Raw genomic sequence first — 27,586 nt, 5'->3', positions numbered from 1 at the left:
ATTCCTCCTTATCTCTTTTTTAAAGGCTCGTCCCTTTAATCTGAGATCGTGTCCTCTGGTTCTAGTTTTTCCAACACGTGGAAACATCCTCTCCACGTCCACTGTATCCAGGCCTCGCAGTATCTTGCACGTTTCAATAAGATGCCCTCTCATCTTTCTAAACTCCAACGAGTACAGACCCATACATTCCTCATACGTCAAGTTCTTCATTCCAGGGATCATTCTTGTGAACCTCCTCTGGACGCTTTCCAAGGCCAGCACATCCTTCTTTAGATATGGGGCCTAAAACTGCTCACAATACTCCAAATGGGATCTGACCAGAGCCTTATACAGCCTCGGAATACATCCCTGGTCTTGTATTCTAGCCCGCTCAACTAGAATGCGAACACTGCATTTGCCTTCTTAACTGCCGACTGAACCTGCACATTAACCTTAAGAGAATCGTGAACAAGGACTCCCAATCCCTTTGTGCTTCTGCTTTCCGAAGCATTTCCCCATTTGGAAAATAGTCTATGCCTAGATTCCTCCTTCCAAAGTGCATAACCTCACACTTTTTCACATTGTATTTAATTTGCCACTTCATTGCCCACTCTCCTAGCTTGTCCAAGTCCTTCTGCAGCCCCCCTGCTTCCTCAATACTACCTGTTTCTACAGATCTTTGTATCATCTGCAAACTTAGCAACAGTGCCTTCAATACCTTCTTCCAGATCATTAGTGTATATTGTAAAAAGTTGTGGTCCCAGCACAGACCCCTGAGGCATACCACTAGTCACTACTGCATCCTGAAAAAGACCCCTTTATCCCCACTCTTTGCCTTCTGCCAATCAGCCAATCCTCTATCCATGCCAGGATCTTACCCTGAACACCATGAGCTCTTAACTTATTTAACAGTCTCCTATACAGCACCTTGTCAAAGGCCTTCTGGAAATCTAAATAAATCATATCCACTGGTTCTCCTTTGTCTAACTTCCTTGTTACCTCCTCAAAAAACTCTTAACAGATTTGTCAGACACGACCTCCCTTTGACAAAGCCATGCTGACTCAGTCCTATTTTACCATGCACTTTCAAGTGCTTCGCGATCTCATCTTTAATAACTGACTCTAAAATCTTCCCAATGACCAAAGTCAGGCTAACCGGCCTATAATTTCCCATCTTCTGACTCCCTCCCTTCTTAAACAGTGGTGTTACATTAGCCACCTTCCAGTCCTCTGGGACACTTCCTGCCTCCAGGGATTCCTGAAAGATCATCACTAATGCCTCCACAATTTCCTCAACTATCTTTTTTAAAACCTGCACTCACCTCTGCCCCCTGGAGCTCGGGCATCCCACTGGTGTCTTCCACCGTGAAGACTGATGCAAATTAACTATTCAGTTCGTCTGCCATTTCTTTGTTTCCTATTATTACTTCTCCAGTCACATTTTCTAGTGGTCCAATGTCTATTTTTGCCTCTCTCTTACCTTTTATATATTGAAAAAAATCTCTTCCCATCTTCCTTTATATTACTAGCTAGCTTGCACTCGTACTTCATCTTCTTCCCCCTTATTGCTTTTTTAGTTGTCCTCTGCTTGCTTTTAAAGGCTTCCCAATTCTCTGTTTCCCTACTAATTCTCGCTTTGTATGTTTTTCTTTAGCCTATATGCTGTCCTTGGCATCCCTCGTCAGCCATGGATGCCTTGTCCTCCCCTTAGCATGTTTCCTCCTCCTTGGGATGAATTTCTGTTGTGCCTCCCTAATAACTCCCAAAAACCTCTGCCATTGTTGTTCCACTGTCCTCCGTGCCAGGCTCCTTTTCCAATCAACTCTGGCCAGCTCCTCCCCCATGTCTTTGTAGTTACCCTTATTTAATTGCAATACCGTTGCATCTGATTGCAGCTTCTCCCTCTCAAACTGCAGGGTAAATTCTATCATATTGTGGTCACTGTTCCCTAAAGGTTCCTTCACCTTAAGTTCCCTAATCAAGTCTGCCTCATTACACATCACCAAATCTAGAATTGCCTGTTCCCTAATAGGCTCTGTCATAAGCTGCTCCAAAAGAACATCTGTGAGACATTCCACAAATTCCATTTCTTGGGATCCACTACCAACATGATTTTCCCAGTCCACCTGCATATTGAAGTTCCCCATGATTATTGTAATATTGCCTTTTTTACATGCATTTTCTATCTCCTGATTTATTTTCTGCCCCACATCCTGACTACTGCTAGGGGGCCTGCACATAACTCCCATCAGGATCTTTTTACATTTGCGATTCCTCAACTCTACCCAGAGATTCTATGCCTTCTGATCCTATATTGCTCCTTGCTATCGATTTAACTTCATTCCTTACTAACAATGCAACCCCGCCCCCTTTGCCCATCTGCCTGTCCTTTCGTTAGGACATATATCCATGGATATTTAGATCTCAGCCCTGATCCCCTTGCAGCCACGTCTCTGCGATGCCCACAACATCACTGGTGTCTTAAATGTAAATAAAGGTAAGTACAAGGGTATAAAGACAGAGTTAGCTGAAGTAGATTGGGAAAATAGGTTAAAAGATAAAATGATAGAGGTAGGCAGACATTTAAGGAGATATTTCCAATTCTCAACAAAGCTATATTTCATTAAGAAAGAAAGACACTATGAGAAGGATGAATCCTCTGTGGCTAAGTATGGGAGTTAAGGCTGGTATCAAACTGAAGGGAATACAATTCTGTGAAGTTTAGTGGTAGGTCAAAGGATTGGGAAATTTTAGAAACCAGCAAAGGATAACTGAAAAATTAAAGGGAGAAATTAGAGCAGGAGTGTAAACTAGCAATAAAACAGACAATAAAAGCTCCTATAAGCAAATAAAAAGGAAAAGAGTAACTAAAGAAAGCATTGGTCCCTTAGATGATGATACTACGAAATCAATTGTGGGAAACAAGGAAATGGAAGAGGCTTTGAACAAGTAGTTTGCACCTGTCTTCCACTGTGACGACTAAAAAAGCATCCCAGGAATAGCAGTTAAGAGGCAACAAGGAGGGAGGGAGGAATTAAGACAATCCATCACTAAGAGAAACACCCTGATGACCTGCATTTAAGGTCTTAGAAGAAGTGGCTCCATAGATAGTGTATGCATGGTTGCAATCTTCCAAAATTCCCCAGACTCTGGAAAGAACCCAGGGAAAACAGCAATTAAATACCTCTATTCAAGAAAGGAGGGAGGTAGAAAGCAGGAAATTACAGGCTAGTTAGCTCAACATCTGTCATGAGTAACATAACTTAACTGGAGTTTCGAAAACATCCTCAAGCGGCCATTCTATATAGCACTTACTGGTGGTGAACAACTTGGCAGGTTCAAGTCCAAGGTTGCCTGCAACTTTAATCTGCCTAACTCAATATAATCAATCAAAGCATGCTGCTTATGAAATGTCAGACAAAGATACAATATTACAAAATAATATCAATCATCATTTCTTGATTCAATTGAGCCACTGTCAGTAATGATGAGGCAATATTGATGGCAACAGTTGTGTGTGTGTGTGTGTGTGTGTGTTGGGGGGGGGGGGGGTGGAGGAGAGAAAAGAGAGCGAAGAGAGAGAGAATATGAGAGACTACAATCCCATTTGTGGCAGCATTGATTAATTCGTAAAAGTAAATTTTTCTTTTTTAAATATGCAACTTAATGACCATAAAAAACTCTTAAAAACATCAGTTTAGATCAGTTTTCATCTACAAAATTACCTATCATTTTACAGAACAGCAAGTGATTTTAAATGCTCGCTTAAACCCCAACTGGTTCATTTTTAAAAAAATTTAGAGTACCCAATTCATTTTTTCCAATTAAGGGGCAATTTAGTGTGGCCAATGCACCTACCCTGCACATCTTTGAGCTATGGGGGCAAAACCCACGCAAACACAGCGAGAATGTGCAATCACCACACGGAGTGACCCAGAGCCGGGATCGAACCTGGGACCTCGGTGCCACGAGACAACAGTGCTAATCGCTGCGCCACCGTGCTGTCCTAACTGGTTCATTTTTAAGGGTCCTTGATGGAATAAGTTTAATATTGTTGTTATTTTTTTATTTTTTTTAAAGTTAATAGCATCAGGATCATTACCTCAAAACCAAAGTTATAGCTTTGAATCATGGTTTCCCTGTAGTACTGCTGTAAAGTTGCACATTCAGATTCATCCATTTCAGCTTCGGACTCGGAATTAAACATCTTGTCAATCCTATTGATCGCATTACTAATCTTATTGCATAGCAATAGTGCTTCTTGCTGAAATTTAAATTGAAGTCATTAGGTAAACAATTTAGGTTTAAGACTTTTTTCAAGTTAGTACTTCTGTTTAAAACTCAAGGACAAAATACAGAAGAAAATAAACCATATATTACAACAGTTAAAAAATATATACCTTGCACAGTTCTAATCTAATTTTTTCACACTTTCAATTTGTCCAAGATTCCCAAAACTGAGTGTTCTAAAATATTGACACAGAGGACAAGGTTGGACAGAGTTGCATTTAACAAATAGAATTATCAAAATGGGGGAAGACCGTGGCAATGTCACTGGACTAATAATCTAGAGGCCCTACTCATGCTCTGGGGACATTATTTCAAATCCCACCACAACAGCTGGTGGAGCTTGAATTCAATTAATAAATCTAGAATTGAAAAAGGCTTAGTGATGGTTCCATGAAACTATCACTAATTGTATAAACACATCTGGTCCACCAAGTCCTTTAGGGAGAAAAATCCATCTACATGTGACTGACTCCCGACGCACAGCGATATGGTAAAACTTTTAACTGCCCTCGGAAATGGCCTCACAAGCCACTCAGTTCAAGGGGGAAATTAAGTATGGGAAACAAATGGAATAGCCATATCCCTTGAAATAATAAATTAAAATGGGGAGTTGGTGGTAATACTGCAAAACCTTTTAGCAGTATTTCATCTTGTAATGAGTGTTTAAGAACAACTTCGAATGGATGGACACAGAACAAAATTAAAGGACCCAATCTATTTATGCATATTGCTCCGAAATAACTTATTTTTCTTAGAATTTACAGTGCAGAAAGAGGCCATTCGGCCCATTAGGTCTGCACCAGCCCTTGGAAAGAGTACCCTACATAGCTCACACCTCCACCCTATCCCCGTAACTCAGTAACTCCACCTAACCTTTAGGGACACTAAGGGCAATTTAGCATGGCCAATCCACCTAACCTGCACATCTTTGCTTGTGGGAGGAAACTGGAGCACCTGGAGGAAACCCACGCTGACACAGAAAGAACATGCAGACTCTGCACAGACAGTGACGCAAGTCGGGAATCAAACCTGGGACCCTGGAACTGTGAAACAACAGTATTAACAACTGTGCTACCGTACCGCCCACTTCATTTGATAATGCTACCGAGTAGAAAATGGGAAACCAAGTTTACGTTAATACTGACCAGCATTAACAAAAATATAATTTTATACTTCTAAATATAATTTTCTTGGCAACTAATTCATAAATTGTAGGGTTAACTGGGGTATTATCCAATAAGGATTAGGACATGTTCAAGGTACACTTACTTTAAATGGGGAAAACCTGCCTTTAAATAAACTGCTTACAGGAAGACAGTTATTCTTGAAAGCTTAGAAGTAGTTTCCACTGTTCCTTCAAGGCCCACAATATAAAGCCATTCAAACAGCAGCAAAACATTAAAAGTGAAAGTCAAAATTATGTCAAACTCAAAGAAACAAATTTAGTTATTTTTAAACACAACAGTAAAAACTGCTCTCATTTGTGCAACCTGCTAGCTGTAAAAACTATTATGTTTTGATGCTCAAGTGCCAGCCCCAAAGCTCCTTTCCTAATCTTTATTCTGTTTGCTATTCTTTTTCCAGTTTAGTTTCCTCCCCAGTAATCACATTTTTAATCCTTTCTGCATTCCTAAAAACCCAGTACTATTCGACATATGAAAACAAAAAATGCTGGAATTACTCGGCAAGTTGATGATCTGGCCTGCCTGAATACCACCCTGTAGCAATCTGCAATTCCAAGGTGATTTGTCCTCTGTTACTTTCTCACTATGGCCAAAGTTGAAGGACGGAGAAATTGTTCAAATGCCACTGCAAGGCAAAGTGACCAAAACCTTTAACGTCAGCTAGGTTTAAAAACAGACAGTAGTGGATTGTTTGTTTGTACATCTCGCCCGATCTTACAAAAAGAAATTGGGTATGGTGCCCAATGAGGAGCTTGTTTGCTACCGCCCATTTTATAGCCGCACTGACGTTTAATGTTATACCCAACACTAATTGAACAACGTAATTTCATTCTCATCCTCACCACTACCACCCCACTGATGCTTTAACTACAAAGTCAAAAAGAAATTGACAGGAAACATTAAGAGGGACATGACAGCTTCACGTCTCACCCTGTTTCAAATTATGCAATCAGTATGGTCACATATCAGGACATTGGTGAATAGACAGAACGCTTGATTTACTCACTAAGGGGACCACAAGGTAGTGTATATTCATAAATGCAGAATGTTTATATATTTTCATTCAGGTTACTTAAGATTTATAACCACCTTCAAGGGAAGAAATAAACCATGCACGGTACTCTGGTTGAATATACATATATATGTAGGCTTAGGATTTACGAAATAAAACTTTGTTGTATTTTTTATTTGTAAATTTCTTGTGGATTTGGACCATAGCTAAAAAATAACAAAATTGTTATGTTGTTCATTCCCATAAGGCTTTAGAATTTAATGCTGCATAGTATAATTTAGTTGACTGTACAGTTTTGCTTTTGCTGAGGTGCAGGATGTGGGTTGAAGGATGAGATTAGTGTTGACATTTTTGATAGCCCCACTATGGAAAAAGATAGTCAAGACAGACTCAAGATAGGAAGTGGGATAACAAGGCAAAATGGTAAACAAGGTGGCATCTCATGTTTTAATCAGAACTCTCTTATTTCTAAGGGACTTATTTACAATAAGAAATGTCATGCCATCATGAACCAGCAAGAACACGGTGCGTGAAAAGTGATTGCCCGAGATCTTGTGCATTCCTTAATAATTTGTAGTGTTGGGATCAAAATGATCATTCATATTATGTTTCTACCCAGAGAAAAACAAACAATTGTGTATTTTCTCCACATGTCTACTGCATAATGGCATTGCAGGTGTCCAGATATGGGCAGTAAAATAATTACATTGCAACCACACATAGTTTGTAGATTCAAATGATCTTACAACTGCAACCTACAAATGTGTGACACAGGTATTCTATCACCATACCACCCAATTATCCAAGTGTCAATTACCTACTAAGATAGACATCAGCCAGGGCCTAGGAATTAGTGTTAAACAGGTGGGGCTTCAAACATTAAAATTACCTCAAAATAAGATCACAATATTCTTAAAGATAATCATAACATTTTGATCACGAGTGCTTGAATGTTCCAAAGCTTCCAGTTGAAGGTTCGTAACAAAAATGGGTAAAAATTAGGCTTTGTTAAAGTGATTCAATGTGGTTTCCCTTATCTTGACCATGCTCAACTTTCTTTGCACTGCTTCTGCCTCCAAAGCCCCAAAACAGGTTTATTCTAATCTTAGTTCCAAATGTAACAAAACCGTGTGGAATTACTTTGTTCTGACCAACTACAAAAAGGCTGAGAATTAATACAAAATTATGGGGGAAGATAGAATCATAGAAGTTTACAGCATGGAAACAGGCCCTTCGGCCCAACCAGTCCATGCCGCCCAGTTTTTACCATTAAGCTAGTCCCAGTTGCCCGCACTTGGCCCATAACCCTCTATACCCATCTTACCCATGTAACTATCTAAATGTTTTTTAAAAGACACAATTGTACCCGCCTCTACTACTACCTCTGGCAGCCCATTCCAGACACTCACTACCCTCGGAATGAAGAAATTGCCCCTCTGGGCCCTTCTGAATCTCTCCCCTCTCACCTTAAACCTATGCCCTCTAGTTTTAGACTCCCCTACCTTTGGGAAAAGATGTTGACTATCTACCTTATCTATGCCCCTCATTATTTTATAGACCTCTATAAGTTCACCCCTAAGCCTCCTACGCTCCAGGGAAAAAAGTCCCAGTCTATCCAGCCTCTCCTTATAACTTGAACCATCAAGTCCCGGTAACATCCTAGTAAATCTTTTCTGCACTCTTTCTAGTTTAATAATATCCTTTCTATAATAGGGTGACCAGAACTGCACACAGTATTCCAAGTGTGGCCGTACCAATGTCTTGTACAACTTCAACGTAACGTCCCAACTCCTGTATTCAATGTTCTGACCAATGAAACCAAGCATGCCGAATGCCTTCTTCACCACCCTGTCCACCTGCGACTCCACCTTCAAGGAGCTATGAACCTGTACTCCTAGATCTCTTTGTTCTATAACTCTCCCCAACGCCATACCATTAACTGAGTAGGTCCTGGCCTGATTCGATCTGCCAAAATGCATCACCTCACATTTATCTAAATTAAACTCCATCTGCCATTCATCGGCCCACTGGCCTAATTGATCAAGATCCCGTTGCAATCCTAGATAACCTTCTTCACTATCCACTGTGCCACCAATCTTGGTGTCATCTGCAAACTTATTAACCATGACTCCTAAATTCTCATCCAAATCATTAATATAAATCACAAATAACAGTGGACCCAGCACCGATCCCTGAGGCACACCACTGGTCACAGGCCTCCAGTTTGAAAAACAACCCTCTACAACCACCCTCTGTCTTCTGTCGTCCAGCCAATTTTGAATCCAATTGGCAACCTCACCCTGGATCCCGTGAGCTTTAACCTTCTGCAACAACCTACCATGCGGTACCTTGTCAAAGGCTTTGCTAAAGTCCATGTAGACAACGTCTACTGCACTGCCCTCATCTACCTTCTTAGTCACCCCCTCAAAAAACTCAATCAAATTTGTAGGACATGATTTTCCACGCACAAAGCCATGGTGACTGCCCCGAATCAGTCCTTGCCTCTCTAAATGCTTGTAGATCCTGTCTCTCAGAATACCTTCTAGCAACTTACCTACTACAGACGTTAGGCTCACCGGTCTGTAGTTCCCAGGCTTTTCCCTGCTGCCCTTCTTTAACAAGGGCACAACATTCGCCCTCTCCAATCTTCAGGCACCTCACCTGTGGCTGCCGATGATTCAAATATCTGTTAGGGGACCCGCAATTTCCTCCCTAGCCTCCCTCAACATCCTGGGATACATTTCATCAGGTCCCGGGGATTTATCTACCTTGATGCGCTTTAAGACTTCCAGCACCTCCTCCTCTGTAATATGCACACTTCTCAAGACATCACTATTTATTTCCCTTAGTTTCCTAACATCCATGCCTTTCTCCACCGTGAATACCGATGAGAAATATTCATTCAGGATCTCACCCAACTCTTGTGGCTCTGCACATAGATGTCCTTGTTGATCCTTAAGAGGCCCTACTCTGTCCCTAGTTACTCTTTTTCCCTTTATGTATCTGTAGAAGCTCTTTGGATTCTCTTTTGCATTATTTGCCAAAGCAATTTCATGTCCCCTTTGTGCCCTCCTGATTTCCCTCTTAACTCTATTTCGACAATCTCTATACACTTCAAGGGATCCACTTGATCCCAGTTGTTTATGTACGTCATATGCCTCCTTCTTCTTTTTGACCAGAGTCTCAATATCTCGAGTCATCCAGGGTTCCCTACTTCTACCAGCCTTGCCCTTCACTCTAAAGGGAATGTGCTCAAAGGGAAGATGATAGAGTTATAAGCTTAAATAAGTAACTAAGAAGATAATCACAATTACATCTTCCTTTCAATTCAACCGTTGACTTTTAAAAACTAACAGCATTAAAAGTCATGTCCCGCTGACCAGATTTGAATTGTCCATAGTATTGAATCTGTATCATGGAATTTTCTATTCTCAATTACAAAGTTCTGAAGCATTGGAATATGAATAAATGTAACATGAGATAAAATACCTTTAGCTGCTCCAAAGCTTTGGCAATGACAGGTTGGCTGGACGTCTGTTCACGGTGTAAAGAGATTAGACTTTCTATGGATTGTTGAAATGTTTTGCGTTGACTCACAAGGTGGGAAGACTGCATGACAACCAACAATAAATTGCTAATCTGAGGAGTTAAGTAAAAAAAAAGAATTTGCAGATTAAGTGGTGACAATTCATTAAAATTCAGGATGCTAATGTAGCACATAATTTAGTATCTCTGATAAAATTATTCCAGCACAATACACCACCAATACCATCTTCTAAAGCCCTAGTCCCCAAAACTGCACCCTACAAACAATCCAACAAAGTCCATTCTCTATATTACTGCACCTCCCAATACGATGTCCGTGCTCCAACCACAAATCAGAGATTTCACATTTTAAGGGATTTCTTATATATCTTCCAGCAAGACGAGCCATTCAGAGTAGACCAGGACTTGTAAAAGCTTTATCTGTTGAATCAAAGGCTAGAAAGTTTGTGAAGTCACTTTTTGAGCTCCCTGCTTTCTCCCACAATACTCTTTCTAGTTTAGTTCCACTCCAGCTATGCCACCTCCATACTTCCATAACAAAGTCCATCCATCCCCTACCCTCATTGATTCCACATTCCAATGCGTTCTAATCTGCTTCAATAGTTTCCAGTAGCTTTATTTAATTATATTGCCCTATTAGAATGCGGAGAATCCCTACGGTGCAGAAAGGAAGCCATTCAGCCCATCAAGTCTGCACCGGCCTTCCAAATGAGCAGACCCAAGTCCACTCTCCTGCCCTATCCCTGCGCACTGATCATGGCCAATCATGTAACCTGCAAATCTTTGGATTTAGAGCAAGATTTAAAAATACAATCCAGATTAGCATCTAATCACCTTCATGGTGTTCTAAACTTCAGATGATCCATAAAATAAACTACAGAAGCTCACCAAATGTTAAGCAAATTTGAGAAACCAGAATTTTGTTCTCACCATTCTCTATCTGGTCTCCCCATTCCTTTTTTGCCACGTTACTGCTCCTATGAAGCATCTTTGAACACTATACTATCAAAGGTGTAATATAATTAGAAGTTGACAATGTTTTAACTAATTGTAAACTGTTACTTAAATCAATTTCATACATTCTACTCAAAATGCATTATAGACTATCACATGTACAATGAGGTTTCAAACTAATGATGCATGTTTAGTCATGAAGTTACATACCTGCATGCTTCTCAACGTATCCACAGTTTCTACCTGGGGCAGTACTTTGATAGACTGGCCGCCCCACAATTTCCAGTTATCCTCCCGATCTCTATCCTTAGGGTCGCCTTTGATGAGAAGCAAGTAAGCTTCATCCATTGATTCGTCAGATTCCTTTGAGCAGTCCTTTCCAGCTGTTGCACTAAGCAGCTGGAGTATCTGAGATTTTCGCTCTGCAAGGTCAAATGCAACAAAAATATGCAGGTCCTCCAGTCCAGGGATTTGAACCTGAAAAGGGAAGGAATGGCAATGCAGTTCTATTTTTTTCAGTGCCTTATATATTAAAATAAAAACATTAGGCTCAAAAATATTTTCCATACAAGACTTGTATTTTTCCGTACCTAGCATTAATTAATAATTTCACATCCCAAATATAATCAGCACCACTGGATTACTGAACCATAATGTATTGCTAATCAAAAGGCCACTGTGTATGATAACTACTGTCCAGGGCATACACCACTAATGTTAACTGCCTAATCCCACTGAAAAGAAGTTTTGACTGGAACTACAAGACTTTCCCTTCATAGTGCAAGAGTTTGTACAATTCCCAAGGTGGTTAACTCCAGTCACATTAATTATACAAGTAAATTGTATCTTTGAATGTAACAGCACATTTAAGCACTTATACTTATTTAAAAACTTGTATTTACAACTCTTGTTCTTTTCTAACTTGTTCTGTTGTCTATTGCCCATAATTTCTTTCTCTGTATAGGCGTCAGGCTCTTTTTAAAAATTTGATGTCTATTTGTAATTTCCCCCCCCCCCCCCCCCATTTTCTCTCATCATTTGTGTACCTGTAGCTTTTATTGTGCCTCATCCCTTGTTATTGTTGATTTCCCTTTGTTATCAAGGATGGCCATTTCTTGCATGCTGTGTAAGTAACACTTATGTGAGTTGATTACAGTGGAGATGGATTGTGCTTGGCAAGCCTCACTTTCTCAGTCTCGCACATCTGTTCCCAGAGGTTTGACAAGACATGACAACTGGAGATACAGCATTCTGCAGCGGCTGATCTGCAGCTCCTTCTCCCATGCAAATGAACTTTACAGCTGTGTTGTGGTGCTTTCAGTACCAGTGTAAGGGAATGCCATGTGCTCAGCTACATCTGTCAAAGCTGCTTTTTTTTGTTGCCAACTTGAGGAAAGGCAATTGGAGCTTGCACTCGCAGTGGATGCCTGCAACCCTCACCCAGTTTGAAGTTGCCAGCATGTGGTCCCTGCCATACACAAACAGCTACAAGAGTCACAGGTGAGAGCTGGGCAAAGGTATTGACAACCTGGGTGGAGTCGAAGATCAACTATGATCTTGTTGAAGACCTGGTGCAGTTATCCAGTCAGCTATGAAGTAGGTTGCAGCTGACTCCTGACACGCATCCATTCTTCCACATCACCCCATTTAATATAAACATTATTTTACCTCAGTACTTAAACAAGTTAGGGAGATGAAACAGGCTGAGCTAACTTGTAACAGGAGGAAATGGAGGCAGGGAAAATTGTGGACAGGAAACAGGAAGGTGAGAAAACTTGGAACTGACATGGGAAGCAATGGGTATGGGAGCCCTCATTGGTGTTTGAATATTGGTTCTAGGACAGAATGGCACAAGGCAGGATGAGGTGGTGGTCTGTCAATATTCCATCAGTCACCACTAGTACAGGTAGTGCCCAGGACTGTGGCAAGAATCAAGTTGTACAAATTGAACTATGGGTGCTGTACTGACACACCAATAAGAAAGGAAAGCAAGAAGAAGTTGGCACTGGAAGTGGGTCACTCCAGGCTGCAGATTACCTGGAGAAGTCATGCATGTTCACAGTTCAAACAAAGTATTTGAACTCGAATGACTGGTTAAAGCAACCAACTCTGGGGTCTGAACAGATAATTCAGGATCCTGACAGAAAGTAGGCCCAAAGGAAGAAAAATATTTTCTACATTTGCATTTAATTCTGTAAATGTAGAGTTTCATATTTTTGATGACATTCTTATCTCCTCTGTCCTAAAACATTTAACTGCACATAGAATGAGTGGGGCAGAGGTGCATGGCTTAGAAAGGTAGCTGCAAACTTTTATTTATCAGTTTGATTGGTCCTGCAACTGTATACTGGAACACATCATGATCAACTATATAACAATATCTAAACATATATGCATGCAAAAATAAAACTATACAGATAGTAATTTAGTTTACACCAATATTTTGCACACATATAAATGTGTGATGTACATGACATTTAATCAGATATTTAGGCTACAGATAACATGATTAAATACAAAGATTATGCAGATAGCAGCCAAAATACACCATCATATACTAAAAGTTGTTACGCCTGAAGACATTAATGTAAAACATTTTATATCACCAATTGGAAGGTTAAATTGTATCAGCCAAAATGTTAAAATTATTAAAATAGGGTGTTCAATAAGTAATTGGGAACTGCATTAAAGAGTTGAAGCTTGTTCATTGCTTGGGATGCCACATTTCCATTCCCCCCTCACTCAAGAGGCAGAAGGAGTAATTAAAACAAATGACCAAAGCATGCATTACCGTTCCTAGCAGCCAGCCACTCCGCCCCACCCCAGCGGGCAGCCTGTGCGGCACATAGCCCCCTGCCCGGCACACAGCCTCTTCACCCCGCTTCCTCCCAGCAGGCATCCTCTTCACCCGCCTCCTCTCCAACAGCCAGCTTCTTTGCCCCGCCTCCTCCCTGGCAGCCAGCCTCTTCGTCCCGCTTCCTCCCTGCAGACATCCTTTGCACCTGCCTCCTCCCAACAGACATCCTCTTCACCCGCCTCCTCCCCATTGGCTGGCCTCGTCACCTCTCCTCCTCTCCAACAGCCAGCCTCTTCACCCGCCTCCTCTCCAACAGCCAGCCTCTTCACCCCTCCTCCTCCCAGCAGACATCCTTTTCACCCCGCCTCCTCCCCAGCAGCCAACCTCTTCACCCCACCTCCTCCCCAGCAGCCAACCTCTTCATCCCGCCTCCTCCCCAACAGCCAGCCTCTTCACCCGCCTCCTCCCCATTGGCTGACCTCTTCACCCTGCTTCTTCCCCGGCAGCCGTCCTCCGCCCCGCCGCCAGCCTCTTCGCCCCGCCTCCTCCCCAGCAGCCAGCTTCTTCGCCCCGCCTCGGCCCCTACAACCAGCATCTTTGCCCGCCTCCTGCCCAACGGCCAACCTCTTCGCCCCCTCTCTTCCCTGGCAGCCGTCCTCCGACCCGCCTCCCCCCTGCAGCCAGCCTCTCCGCCCCACCGCCTCCCTGGCAGCCAGCCTCTCGGCATTTTGAAATCTATGGGCCATTGTTTGGTCAAGCCCGAATTACACAATTAAACGTACGCAAGTAATGTCTTGAATTTATAACAAAAACATGCTTGGCTTCATCATCAACCTAATGCAAACAAATGCTGAATAATCAACTACATCATTGGGTTGACAATACCAAACTCAGAAATCACCTAAATGGTTTAATTATTAGTACCTCAGGTAATACAGGGAATAGGAAAAACCTTGCTGTCTAGCTATCACAAAATACCAGTTTTATTGCAGTCCAGGAAAATAAATGCATGCCATAGTTTCAATATGAAAACGGATTGACAAAATGTAAAACAAAAACATTACCTTGACATGTTTTTTTGTTTTAAGAGCTTCCAAAATATCTGGAACTGGAGCTGACAAAGTAAATTCAGCTGCTATTTCTAGGTCCTAAATCAAAAGAAAGAGTTTTACTTTTGGCACAAATGTTTTTGTTGAGAAAATAATGTAATATCGCACATTATATTTACATATAGTTACATATTACCTTTCTTAACATTTTAGCAAATCCCAGGGCCTTGGACGCTCTCTCCCGAGCTTCATGAAAGAGTTCTTTTAATGCACGACTGGTCTCTATAACAGACCTCCTGAAGAAAACAATGTTAAATCACAAATTCATCTTTTTGAAAACAGTAACACACAAGTCAGTGTGGAAAGGAAGGGGAAAATATCAATCTCTCAATAATAATAATCATTTTATTGGCCCAAGTAGGCTCACATTAACACTGCAATGAAGTTACTGTGAAATTCCCCTAGTCGCCACACTCCGGCGCCTGTTCAAGTAGACTGAGGGAGAATTCAGAATGTCCAAATTACCTAACAGCACGTCTTTCGTGACGTGTGGGAGGAAACCGGAGCACCCGGAGGAAACCCACGCAGACAAAGGGAGAAGGTGCAGACTCCACACAGACAGTGACCCAGCCGGGAATCAAAACTGGGACCCTGGAGCTGTGAAGCAACAGTGCTACCCACTGTGCTACCGTAGTTTCATCAATTAAGGGAAGAAAAGGAAATAGTGATAAAATAACATCAGAAGGTCCCAGAGCACTCGACATATTCCTTTGAAGTGCAGTCACTGTAGAATAACTGCTTTGTATTCTCCAAAATGCATTTTTATACACAAACGTTCAAACAGACTAATTTAATGATTCACCTTACAAAATGTAACCAACTTTTCTTCTCCCTGCACCCCACTTCCTGATCTCATATCCTAGCAAGGAGTTCTCTCTAGCTTTTTAAGAGAGATGATAATTTTTTCCAAGATCAGCTAGTACTCCTGAACTGAAATTCATATAGCTGGACTGTAACTCCAAAATGGGAATGCAGCTTTATTCTGTACAAACAACGGGCACATTTGCCAAACAATGGATGAAAAATTCACTTCCCCCAAAAATAGCATTACAAATGCCATGAAAAGCTATTAGGCTACTAAAACAAAAAGACTTCATATGGGAGATTTTAAACTCAAAATGAGAGAGGAGAAAACAAAATGAATAAGACAAGATAGCATTGTGATTAGTGTGGTCTAACGACAACAAAGAAGCCTAATCATTCTATAACCTGCGTTTTCGACTTCATTCTGTATAAAATGGCTGGTAATTCTCATCCTTATTTTTCTGCTTGGAGTTCTCAATAGCTAGGGAAGGAATCTACTGTCGTTACCTTGTCTGGCCTTCATGTGATTCCAGATCCACAGCAATGTGGTCGACTCGTAACTGTCCTCTGAAATGGCCTAGCAAGCCATTCGGTTCAAGGGTAATTAGGAATGGGCAACAAATGCTGACCCAGCCAGTAACACCCACATCCCATGAATAAAACAAAATCAGTAGCAATTAAACGTATTATGCCCATTTTACCCTTGCATCAAAAATGGTACTAATGCAGAGCAATCTGCCATTAGCTTCTTTAGCAAAGATGAAAATATTTGAAGTGTTTTACCGCCAAGTATTTTGGAAACGTAGTTGTGATGTAAAAAAACTGCAGTCCCACAGCAAGCTCCCACAAACAGCAACTGGCAAGGACCAGTTAATCCTGACTGACAGAAGAATATTGGCCAGGACGCTACGAGAAACTCCCGTGCCCTTCCTCGGATAGAGCCATGGGATCTTTTATGACCACTTGAGGGGCCTTGGATTTAATATCTCAACAATTGGTATTTATTTCTTATTTTTATTGTTCATCCGGACAATCTCAATCACAAGTTTCTTAATGAGGTGAGAGTAGTGCAGGTGAGCCACAGTTGACACCTTGGAAAGTATGAGAATAAATGAATCCTTCCAAATGATTCTTATAGGGCTCAGCCCAACTTCCCACCCTCCTCCCCAAATGAAATGTGATTATTTTAAAGACATTTTTTAACTTGATGTAATCATGTACAATTTATTTTCTTATGTATAATGGGAGCTTTGGGAAAAAAAAAACAGGAACAAGTGTTCCAGGTACAAATGGATCATTTTCTGGCACTGCAGAAATCCCCAAAAGAGCAGCAACCTCTGGACCTGTAAAACTGTGTAGTGAATCTACTTTGTCACTAACACAGTGCATTTGTGCACAAGTGTCCTACTAAAAATAAAACTACAGGCAAAACGCACTGCTCATGTTCGGTTTACACAGTAGCTCCAATTAAAACAAACCCCACTCTAACTTGGGGGTCAATTTATTTTAAACGGAATAACTCATCACTGGTGCCCCATCTAACTTCAGATGAAAATGGCCATAAGAGCAAGCACAAAATAAATTCTAATAAATTATACTATTATTAGTGCAGCAAGTCATGTTTTCATTCAATTTGCAACAGGCTCATGGTAATTCTTCTCAAATAACTTTAATTAAAAAATATAAGTGTACTAATTGTTAAAAGGATTACAGCCATGTTTACAGTACCTGATTTCATCTGATGCAGTACTATCATCAGCGCTTGCCCAGAATTCATCACAACTTTCCTGAAGTCCAGAATCTAAGAACTCTCCAGTGGATTTTAGCAGCATTCCAGCTATATCGCTATTTGGGAAAATGCAAAATGACAATCTAAACTATACAGCACTTCCAAACTGCTAATTAGAACACTATGTATAGGATCATTCCTGAACAGAGTTGATAGCTCCTATTCCGCAGTGAACATCTGAAGTCTACATAAAATATTAAATCAATCATTTGTAAAATATACTTTGATGAAGGGAAATAATTACTTGGTGAAAAACACACAAGGTTTCTTTAAAACCATAGAGTAAGAGACCGAGTTTTATTTTTAAACGCTGAACAAATATCAGACCAGATTTCAGATTGAAAAATTAATTCACCACAGAAAAATGGATCAACATTTCAAATGATGCATGTAAACTGCATCTGCAACCATGTTTGTAACAACAACATGGGCAAACTCTAGAATGTGTCATCCCATGGGCTTCCCCCAATAATCAATACATTAACAGTCGCCATACTCGTAACACACAGAAGAAATTATTCAAGCAGGAGTGCACTGTAATGTAGCAAAGGCATCAGACAACAGATGGGTGGGGTGATGGAGAGAGAGAGAGAGAGAGACACACACACACGCACACTCCGCAAACTGAAGGAAGAGCTTATTCCACTGATATATTCCTCAAAAAACAAGATCAGATCACAAAACAAAGAGAATATTAATGTTAGGCTGTTATGTTCCAGGTCAGCGGTTCCCACACTGTGCGTTGCGACTGAATTGGGTTGGTGATAAAGAAATAGCAAACAGGGGTCACAAGCTCCCCATTCTCCAAGACAGCTCCCCACACCACAGCAAGTTCCAGGAGGCATCTGACCCTGCTCCTGCCTCAGTTTCTCTCCTTGAAAGAAGGTCTGATAGAGTGAGTGTGTGTGGGCTTGAGGTGGTGGGGGAGAAAGAAAGGGGCTGATTACAGGCTGTGTATGGGGTAGGGGCTGATTCCAATTTGTGTGGGGCAGTAAGCAGAGGGACTGAAAACCTTAATAGAAAATTAGAAGTTTATTTGACTTTGTCTCAATTTAATTCAATGACATTAAGATCATATTTAAGAAACCCTGTTGTGATGTTGCTATGGGCGAGTAATTCTGCAAATGTGATCAATTGAGTCTGTTGCATCCTGGCCAAGATCCATCAGCTGAAGCAGTTCAGATAAAGTAATGGATTGGTGAGTATACAAAATAATAACACCTTTAAAAACCAAAGCTTTCCATATTTATATTTATTGTATTATATTTTTATCTATTATACACAAACTTTAATGGTTATATAATGATTGTTGCTTTATTTGCTCTTTTGTTTCTCAAAGGCTCTCTGGTCACTAAGTGTCAAACTGGGGTCACACTGGAAAATAGTTTGGAAGCACTGCTCTAAGGTGCGCCTCGTGGAGAAAATGGACAGATCAAATGGTTGTGACACACTAATAAAAGCACTTCACCACAGAGATGCTTGTACCATCTACAATATTGCAATGAATCCTAATTTTACCTACTGGTAAATGGCACTACTGAGCTACAGAGATAAGAAAGATATTTGATCAGTGCCAAATTAATTGATCTCTCCTATTTTGAGCTCTGGTAGTGGCATGTTTGCAACAATGCCCTTGGGTTGAAGGCATAGGGGAAAGGGAGGAGGAAGGAGGTTCAAAAATGCTTCATCACACAGCAGTTTGCTTGAATTTACATAGAACGTGGAGACAATGCCATTGTATAGAGACCAGATTATCGCTGTGTCAGGCGAACCTAGAAGCCTTTTAAAAGAAAAGGTGGGGGAGGGGGGGGAGCATTGGTTGACAGGTCATCTGGTACATCTTCGTTTTCTAAATTTGGCCATTGATGCTTTTTGTTTTTAAATTATCCCAATTAAGGGGCAATTTAGAATGGCCAATCTGCCTACCCTGCATCTTTGGGTTGTGGGGGTGAAGCTCACGCAGACATGGGGAGAACGTGCAAACTCCACACGGACAGTGACCCGGGGTCGGGATCGAACTCGGGTCTTCGGCACAGTGAGGCAGCAGTGCTAACCACTGCACCACCGCGCTGCCCTACCATTAGTGTTTTCAATACGCTCTAGTGTCTGTGAGATGGAATGGTTTGTGCTAACAATTCAGCCTATGGTGGATGAGTTTTAAAAGGTCAGAACTACCTAAATCAGCAGGGGATTCTATAGACATTTTGAATGATACTTAAGAGCTTATTAGAGGATTATCTGTTTTTGATGTGGTTCATGAAACAGATGTTTGATTTTTAAACAGATTGGCCACTTGAAGGGATTTGACTTTTTTTGAAGGAGGAGAGTTTGTTTTTCTCCCTATGGGGTGTTAAAATGGGATTATTTTTAGATTTAATTTTTTAAACGACCATTTCAAAGATGTCCTGTGATCTGCCCACAGTGGATATTGGGTGAGTGGCTATGGAGGGTGCATGGAGGTGCTTGGTGATATGAAGGAGCATGGAAGATATGAGGGGCATGTGGGTGACGGTTTCTGCTGTCACAATGGGTCTGACTGGCCCCACTCCCTGGGATGAAAATATAGCAGGCAGGGGCCCTTCTAAAGGAGACATGTATGCTGGGCTGGTTAAGTTTCCTGGCTGAACTTTCCACCCACTCTGCAAAACATCTGGCCCCGTGATAATCAAATTTCATGAATCGTGCACTTACTCAGAACATGGGATTTAATAAGTTTGCTCAGTCTGATAAAAAGAAATTGCACAAAATGAATACAACTTTGTCCCTAGAGATTGACAAATGAAACTGCTCATATGAGATTTGATCACCCAAATTAGAAAATTACATTCTATGGTTAACCATATTCCACTGTTGTATATGTTACAATTATGAACTTTATAAGATAATTTTTTGTGACTGTGCCTTTTAATTTAGGGTAAAATGAAGGGGTCATGTAACTTGTTCTGACGTCAACCTAATGTCAGGCCTAGGTGACATGGCTGTTAAATATTGAATCGCAGCCCAGGTGTTTTGCTGAATGATGATGCATTGTGTTTACACTTGGAGACAATGGCACAACAAATCTGTTTACAGTGGTTTGATTGCAGTCTCCAAAGTCCCAGGAATGTGTTGAAAATGCCAGCTTGTAAATAGTTATGCTTTAAACTGTCAAAATGAGAGAATTGGGTTCTGAATTATAGCTAATCAGTATTTCCACATGGATACCAAGCGTTCTTCAAGAGGGGACAAGTTTCTACGGTATACCCAATATATTTCGAAGACATTCACAGATTTAGGCAGTCGGTCAAGTTTCAGGGCAGAGAGAACAGCTAGAGGCTGGAAATCTCTGTGGTTTACCATGCGGGAATGCAGGTGGGCACTCACACTTGGATTGAAAGGCCAAATTCCTCAGGATTTGAAACAAGCCTGGAAGATTCACCTAGCTTGCGCCAGAGGGAAAATTTCAAGAAAAACACCCTCATGCGTAAGACAGGTCTGAATTTTAAAAAGTTACTAGGCTGGGAAAGGAAAAGAACAAAAGCAAACCCTCAGGAACTAAAATTCACTTTGGGAAAAATCAAATGATTATTTTAGGGATGGTACACATTATACCCGTGAAGAGGGCTCCTCGGCTGTGTTAAAAGTGGAAGGTTCCGCTCTGTAGTTCGAAGTACAAGCTGTCCATTGGTGTTTAGTCAATAGCATTTTAGTCAGTTTGTCATGTCATCCTTTCACCTGTCAACTGGGAGTTGGAATTTCTTTAGTTTTAATGTTATCGGCCTTTACAGGGATCATAACAACATAGACCCTACCAGAAGAGCTTTCCTGCTTGAGCTTCTCCTCCTCGTATGCAAGGGGTTATTTCTTTGGTAAAATTCCATTCTATTTCTAGAAGGTTCTTCAGACTGTGGGAGGCTTGAGGTAAATGCTGTAGCATCTGAATCCAGCTCCGCATGTAATCAAAATAAACCTATAACGCCAAAGGAAACATGTACATAAAGATTCTGACAATAAAGCTGTACTGTGCAAACTTTCCAATGCATATTTTAACACTTTGGCACAGTGGTAGTCACTTCCAGCCTGTTTTTCCCAGTACTGCACGTCTTTGTTGCAATAAATTGATAGGGTCACATAGCTACTAGCTCCGAGCTATCTTATGTATATGTAGTTATCAAGAAATAAAACAGCTGAAAGGCCCTTGGGAGAATTGGAGAATTGTAAAACGACCAAAATCAAAGACGATAGAGGCCAAAAATGAATACCAGTCTGCACAAATCTTGAGGCAGACTGGTGCCATGGAGAACAGTTTTTGTTCAAACACAATTCCCACAATAACCCATGTCACAGAGGGTGGAGGGCTTGGGGGAGGTTAAGGCCGTTATGTTATCGCAAACAAAAACCCATAACTGTCAGTAACATTGAGCTACATAGAGATATTAGGACCTGCAACCACAAACTTGAATAAAGTGGGAGATAAAGGAGAGAGGAAGAAGGCTAGAGCTAGATCCCAGAGTCCAAACAAGTGCAGGTGCGGTTGCCAATCATGGAGTGATTCAAATCAAGGACACGCAAGGGGCCAGAGTTGAAAGAGCAGAGGTCTTGAAGGGTTGTAGAGCTGTAGATTACAAAGAGGGAGGAGATAATGGAGGGATTTGAGGGGAGATATTGTAGGTCCATGAATAGCGACAGGTTAAAGTGAAGTCAAGTTAATGTAGGGTGGAAGATGGGAGGCGAGCCATGAAAGCATTTTAATAGCCACGCTTAGAGGTAACAAAGGCATGGGATGAAGGTTTTGGCAACAAATGGTCACTGCTAAATGCATGGAAATAGGGAGTAGGTGACGGAATGCATTTGGGGCCTGAAGCTCAATTTAAAGCCAAGAAAGACGCCAGGCTTATGCGAATGATGCACTGGTTGATGAATAGAATCTGCTCCTAATTACTATTGACCCTGGCTGAAAAGGCCAGAATGTCGAAATCAGTTTGAACAAGAGTATACACATTGTTTCATCCTTACTGGGCTCACACAAAGGCAGGCATTTTTGGGGACTCTTAACCCGAGTCACTACCTTCAGCAAAATTACAGCTCAGATACTGAATGGACATCTGAAACTGAATTATTCAGAACACAATTAGGGAAAGGGAAATCAATGGTATACTCCAACTACAATGTTTCAGACTGGAGTTCTCCACACAAGATCTGATAATTCAGGGTAGTTGGCAAAGAATGTCACTCATGGGTAAATTGCAAATGTACTTCCTTTTAAAGTGTGGTTGTGGCCGAATATTCCGTTCCCTCCACTTTCAGGATTAGCGCCCTATTCAAAATGAAAAAGTCTATCCGAGAGTAGGCTCTATGGACGTGGGAAAACGAGGAAAATTCCCTGGCCAGCGGCCTGGCAAGCCTCCATGGATCCACTCCCCCCATCTGGTCCATAAACCCCCTGAGCACCTTGGCCGCAGCCGGCCTCTTACCCATCCTGGACCTAGAACAGTCCAGTGCTGGGTCCAGCACCGTGTTGAAGTCCCTCCCCCATTATCAAGATTCTACCTCCAGATGCGGAATCCGACCCAGCATGCGTTTCATAAATCCGGCATCATCCCAATTCGGGGCATATACGTTCACCAGTACCAGCTGCAACCTACCACTCACCATCACATATCGACCTCCATTATCCACTACAATATTCAGTGCCTCGAACGACACCCGCTTCCCCACCAGTATTGCAACCCATCTGTTCTTCGCATCCAGCCCTGAATGAAAGACCTGCCTTACCCATCCCTTTCTCAGCCTAACCTGATCTGCCACCTTCAGATGTGTCTCCTGGAGCATAATCACGTCTGCCTTCTGTCCCTTTAAGTGCACGAACACCCGGGCCCTCTTGACCGGCCTGTTCAGGCCCCTCACATTCCAAGTTATCAGCCGGATCGGGGGGCTACTCGCCCCCCCACCCCTGCCGACTAGCCATCTCCTTTTCTAGGCCAGCCACGTGCCCGTGCCTCCCGCACCCTCCAGTCCCCCAGGCAGCGGACCCCTGAATGCACCACAAAGAGCTCACTCTTCGCTATGTTGAATTTATACCCCGAAAAGTCCCCAAACTCACTAAGGATCCGCATGACCTCCACCATCCCCTCCACTGGATCTGCAACATACAACGACAGGTCATCGGCATACGACGTCACCCGGTGATCCCCCCCGCCCCCCCGGACCAATCCCCTCCATTTCCTGGACTCACTCAGTGCCATGGCCAGCGGCTCAATTTCCAGTGCAAACAACAAGGGGGATAAGGGGCACCCCTGCCTCGTCCACCGGTACAGCCGAAAGTACGCCAACCTCCGCCGGTTCATAGCCACACTCGCCACCGGGGCTCTATATAGCAGCCTGATCCAACTGATGAACCCCTCCCTGAACCCAAACCTCCGCAACACTTCACAAAGATACTCCCACTCCACCCGATCAAAGGCCTTCTCCACATCCATAGCTGCCACTACCTCCGCTCCCCCCTCCACTGAGGGCATGATAATCACATTGAGGAGCCTCCGCACATTTGTATTTAGCTGCCTACCCTTCACAAATCCCGTCTGGTCCTCATGAATCACCCCCGGGGCACAGTCCTCAATTCTCGTAGCCAGCACCTTCGCCAGCAACTTAGCGTCAACATTGAGGAGCGAGATTGGTCTAAACGACCCACATTGCAATGGATCCTTGTCCCGCTTCAGGATCAAAGAAATCAGCGCCCTGGACATTGTCGGGGGCAAGGCCCCCCCTCCCTCGCCTTATTAAATGTCCTCACTAGCAACAGGCCCAGCAGGACCACGTATTTCCTGTAAAATTCAACCGGGAACCCATCCGGCCCCGGGGCATTCCTCGCCTGCATGCTCTCCAATCCTTTAACCAGCTCCTCCATTCCAATCGGCGCCCCAAACCAGCCACCTCCTCCTCCTCCACCCTCGGGAACCTCAGCTGATCTAGGAATCGTCGCATCCCCTCCTCCCCCGCTGGGGGCTCAGACCTGTACAGATCCCCATAGAAGTCCCTAAATACCTTGTTTATTCTCACTGCACTCCGCACCGTATTCCCCCCTTTTTCCTTAACTCTAACAATCTCCCTCGCTGCCTCCCTCTTACGAAGCTGATGTGCCAGCATCCGACTCGCCTTCTCCCCATACTCATACGCCGCCCCCTGCGCCTTCCTCCACTGTGCCTCTGCTTTCCCCGTGGTCAACAGGTCAAATTCCGTCTGGAGGTTCCGTCGCTCCCGAAGTAGCCCCTCCTCGGGGGCCTCCGCATACCTCCTGTCCACCCTTAAAATCCCCCCCAGCAACCTCTCCCTCTCCCTCCCCCTCTCTTCTCCCTGTGGGCCCTAATGGAGATTAGCTCTCCCCTGACCACCGCCTTCAACGCCTCCCAGACCACCCCCACCTGCACCTCCCCGTTGTCGTTGGCAGTATCTTTCAATACATCCCCTCTCACTAGCGGGTAGGGTGCAGTCGGTCAAAATGACGGTCTTCCCGAGGTTTCTCTTTGTGTTCCAGTGCCTTCCTATTTTGATCCTCAAGGCCTTTTTCAAACGGGTAAGCAGGAGCATCATGCGATTTGTGTGGGCGAATAAGATCCAGAGGGTGAAGAGTGTGTTTCTGGAGCGTAGCAGGGACCGGGGGGGGGGGGGGGCTGGGCGCTGCCGAATTTGTGGCGCTATTATTGGGCAGCCAATGTGGCGATGATCCGTAAGTGGGTAATGGAGGGAGAGGGGGCGGCTGGAAGAGGCTAGAGATGGCGTCCTGTGTGGGCACGAGCGCGAGGGCGCTGGTGACGGCACCGCTGCCGCTCTCTCCGACAGGGTACACCACGAGTCCGGTGGTGGCGGCGACGCTGAAGTTCTGGGGGCAGTGGAGGCGACACAGGGGCGAGGTGGGAGCCTCGGTTTGGTCCCCGATTCGGGAGAATCATCGGTTTGTCCCGGGAAGGAAGGATGTGGGGTTTCGGAGCTGGCATCGGGCAGGGATTAGAAGAATGGGGGACCTGTTCATTGATGGGACGTTTGCGAGCCTAGGGGCGCTGGAGGAGAAGTTTGGGCTATCCCCGGGAAACGCTTTCAGGCGTTTGTGAGGCGGCAGGTGAGGGAATTCCCGCTGCTTCCGGCACGTGGGATTCAGGACAGGGTGATTTCGGGTGTATGGGTTGGAGAAGGCAAGGTTTCGGCGATTTACTGGGAGCTGAAGGAAGAGGAGGAGGCCTCGGTGGAGGAGTTAAAGGGCAAGTGGGAGGAGGAGCTTGGGGAGGAGAAAGATGAGGGTCTGTGGGCTGATGCCCTGAGTAGGGTTAATTCTTCCTCCTCTTGCGCCAGGCTCAGCCTAATACAGTTCAAAGTTACTCACAGAGCGCATATGACAGGGGTGAGGTTGAGTAGGTTCTTTGGGGTGGAGGACAGATGTGGGAGGTGCTCGGGGAGCCCGGCAAACCACGTCCATATGTTCTGGTCGTGCCCGGCGCTGGATGGGTTTTGGAGGGGTTTTGCGAGGACTATGTCCAAGGTGGTGAACGCCCGGGTCAAGCCGAGCTGGGGATTAGCATTATTTGGGTTATCGGATGAGCCGGGAGTGCAGGAGGCGAAAGAGGCCGGTATTCTGGCCTTTGCTTCCCTGGAAGCCCGGCGGAGGATTTTGCTACTATGGAAAGATGCAAAGCCCCCTAATGTGGAAGTTTGGATCAATGACATGGCAGGGTTCATCAAGCTGGAGAGGATAAAGTTTGCCTTGCGAGGGTCTGTGCGAGGGCTCCTCAGGCAGTGGCAACCGCTCTAGACTATCTCGCGGAGCGTTAGGAGGAGGTCAGCAGCAGACCAAAGGTGGGGGTTTTCCCTATTTTGTGTTTTGAAATGTTATATGGGGTGTTATTGTATATGGGGGAAATCCAATGTATAATTTCTGATTGTTGTGTTCTTGTTTCTTTCTTCTTGTTGGGGGGGGGGGGGGTTTGTTGAAAAATTTGAATAAATATATATATATATTTTTTAAATAAAGTGTGATTGTGTTCCATTTTAAGCAGCTAATATAACACATTCAAGAATTTCGCGGTTTGAGCTTTTATGCAGCTCTGTAATGATTTTAACATATATTGGTCACAATGATGAGACAGAGTTATGCCATTTTTAACAATTTAGGCATTTATTTGACTGTTAGGGGCCAGGGTTTAGAGAACCCCAAAGTGTATCATGGAGCACACCTGACCCACGACTTTTACTAGATTGTGGTATGGGGGGCACACTGCCCACTCTACAGGTGTGGTACAGCAGAAATGGAAATGTATGTTTTAAAGCAAAACAATGTTTATTCTATGAACTCAAGTTAACCTTTTTAAAACATAGTGAACATCTCAGCAACCATGAATTCAAATACAACCCCCAAAGAATACAACACTAAGTAATCCTTAAGCTGTCCTTTTAACATCCATCAGACTTAAACAAAACCTTTAAACAGAAGCACATCAGGTTAAAGTCACTACTGAGAGCAGTTATTAGTTTTAAATCACCAAAGGATCGATTTACAGTTTTTGAGATTGCAGAGTGAGAGACTAATACCCCTTCTTGCTGTGACTGCAGCTATCCAGCTCTGAAAACGAAACTAAAACACACTGCAGCCAACAGCCTAAAACGAAAGTAAAAGCTGACAGACAGCCCAGCTCCACCCACACGCTGACATCACTGATAAACACCCATTTCTTAAACACCCATTTCTTAAAGATACTCTCACATGACAATGACAAATAACTGGAACAAAGTCTACATAAATCACCAGTGCAAAATTCATTCTATTCAGTCATAAGTTAGGCAGTTAGCTATATTAACTTTGCAAGTAGGCAGCACAGTGGTTAGCACTGCTGCCTCACAGCTCCAAGGTCCAGTGTTCAATTCCGGCCTCGGGTGACTTTGTGTGGAGTTTGCACTTTCTCTCTGCGTCTGCGTGGGTTTCCTCCGGGTGCTCCGGTTTTCTCCCACAGTCCAAAGATGTGCAGGTTAGGTGGATTGGCCATGATAAATTGCCCCTTAGTGTCAAAAAGGTTAGGTGGGGTTGCTGGATTACGGGGATAGGGTGCAGGCGTGGGCTTAAGTGGGGTGCTCTTTCCAAGGGCCGGTGCAGTCTCG

The 27,586-nt window shown here is 43.2% G+C and overlaps 1 protein-coding gene across 3 annotated transcripts in view; it reads right to left on the bottom strand.

The window, feature by feature from the left end:
- Window positions 1–27,586, bottom strand: part of map3k4 (mitogen-activated protein kinase kinase kinase 4) — a 234,086-nt gene that overhangs the window by 81,598 nt on the left and 124,902 nt on the right. For all 3 annotated transcript variants that reach the window (XM_072503694.1, XM_072503685.1, XM_072503676.1), the window contains 7 exons: window positions 21,256–21,413; window positions 17,404–17,520; window positions 15,008–15,107; window positions 14,827–14,910; window positions 11,176–11,442; window positions 9,955–10,104; window positions 4,082–4,243 (listed from right to left, as the gene is read on the bottom strand). In XM_072503694.1, coding sequence (XP_072359795.1) covers window positions 4,082–4,243; window positions 9,955–10,104; window positions 11,176–11,442; window positions 14,827–14,910; window positions 15,008–15,107; window positions 17,404–17,520; window positions 21,256–21,413 — 1,038 coding nt within the window. The remainder of the gene's footprint in view (window positions 1–4,081; window positions 4,244–9,954; window positions 10,105–11,175; window positions 11,443–14,826; window positions 14,911–15,007; window positions 15,108–17,403; window positions 17,521–21,255; window positions 21,414–27,586) is intronic.

This window comes from Scyliorhinus torazame, chromosome 1, assembly GCF_047496885.1.
Source record: "Scyliorhinus torazame isolate Kashiwa2021f chromosome 1, sScyTor2.1, whole genome shotgun sequence".
In the NCBI taxonomy this organism is placed as follows: domain Eukaryota; kingdom Metazoa; phylum Chordata; class Chondrichthyes; order Carcharhiniformes; family Scyliorhinidae; genus Scyliorhinus; species Scyliorhinus torazame.
This window is presented reverse-complemented; position numbering and strand designations above follow the sequence as displayed.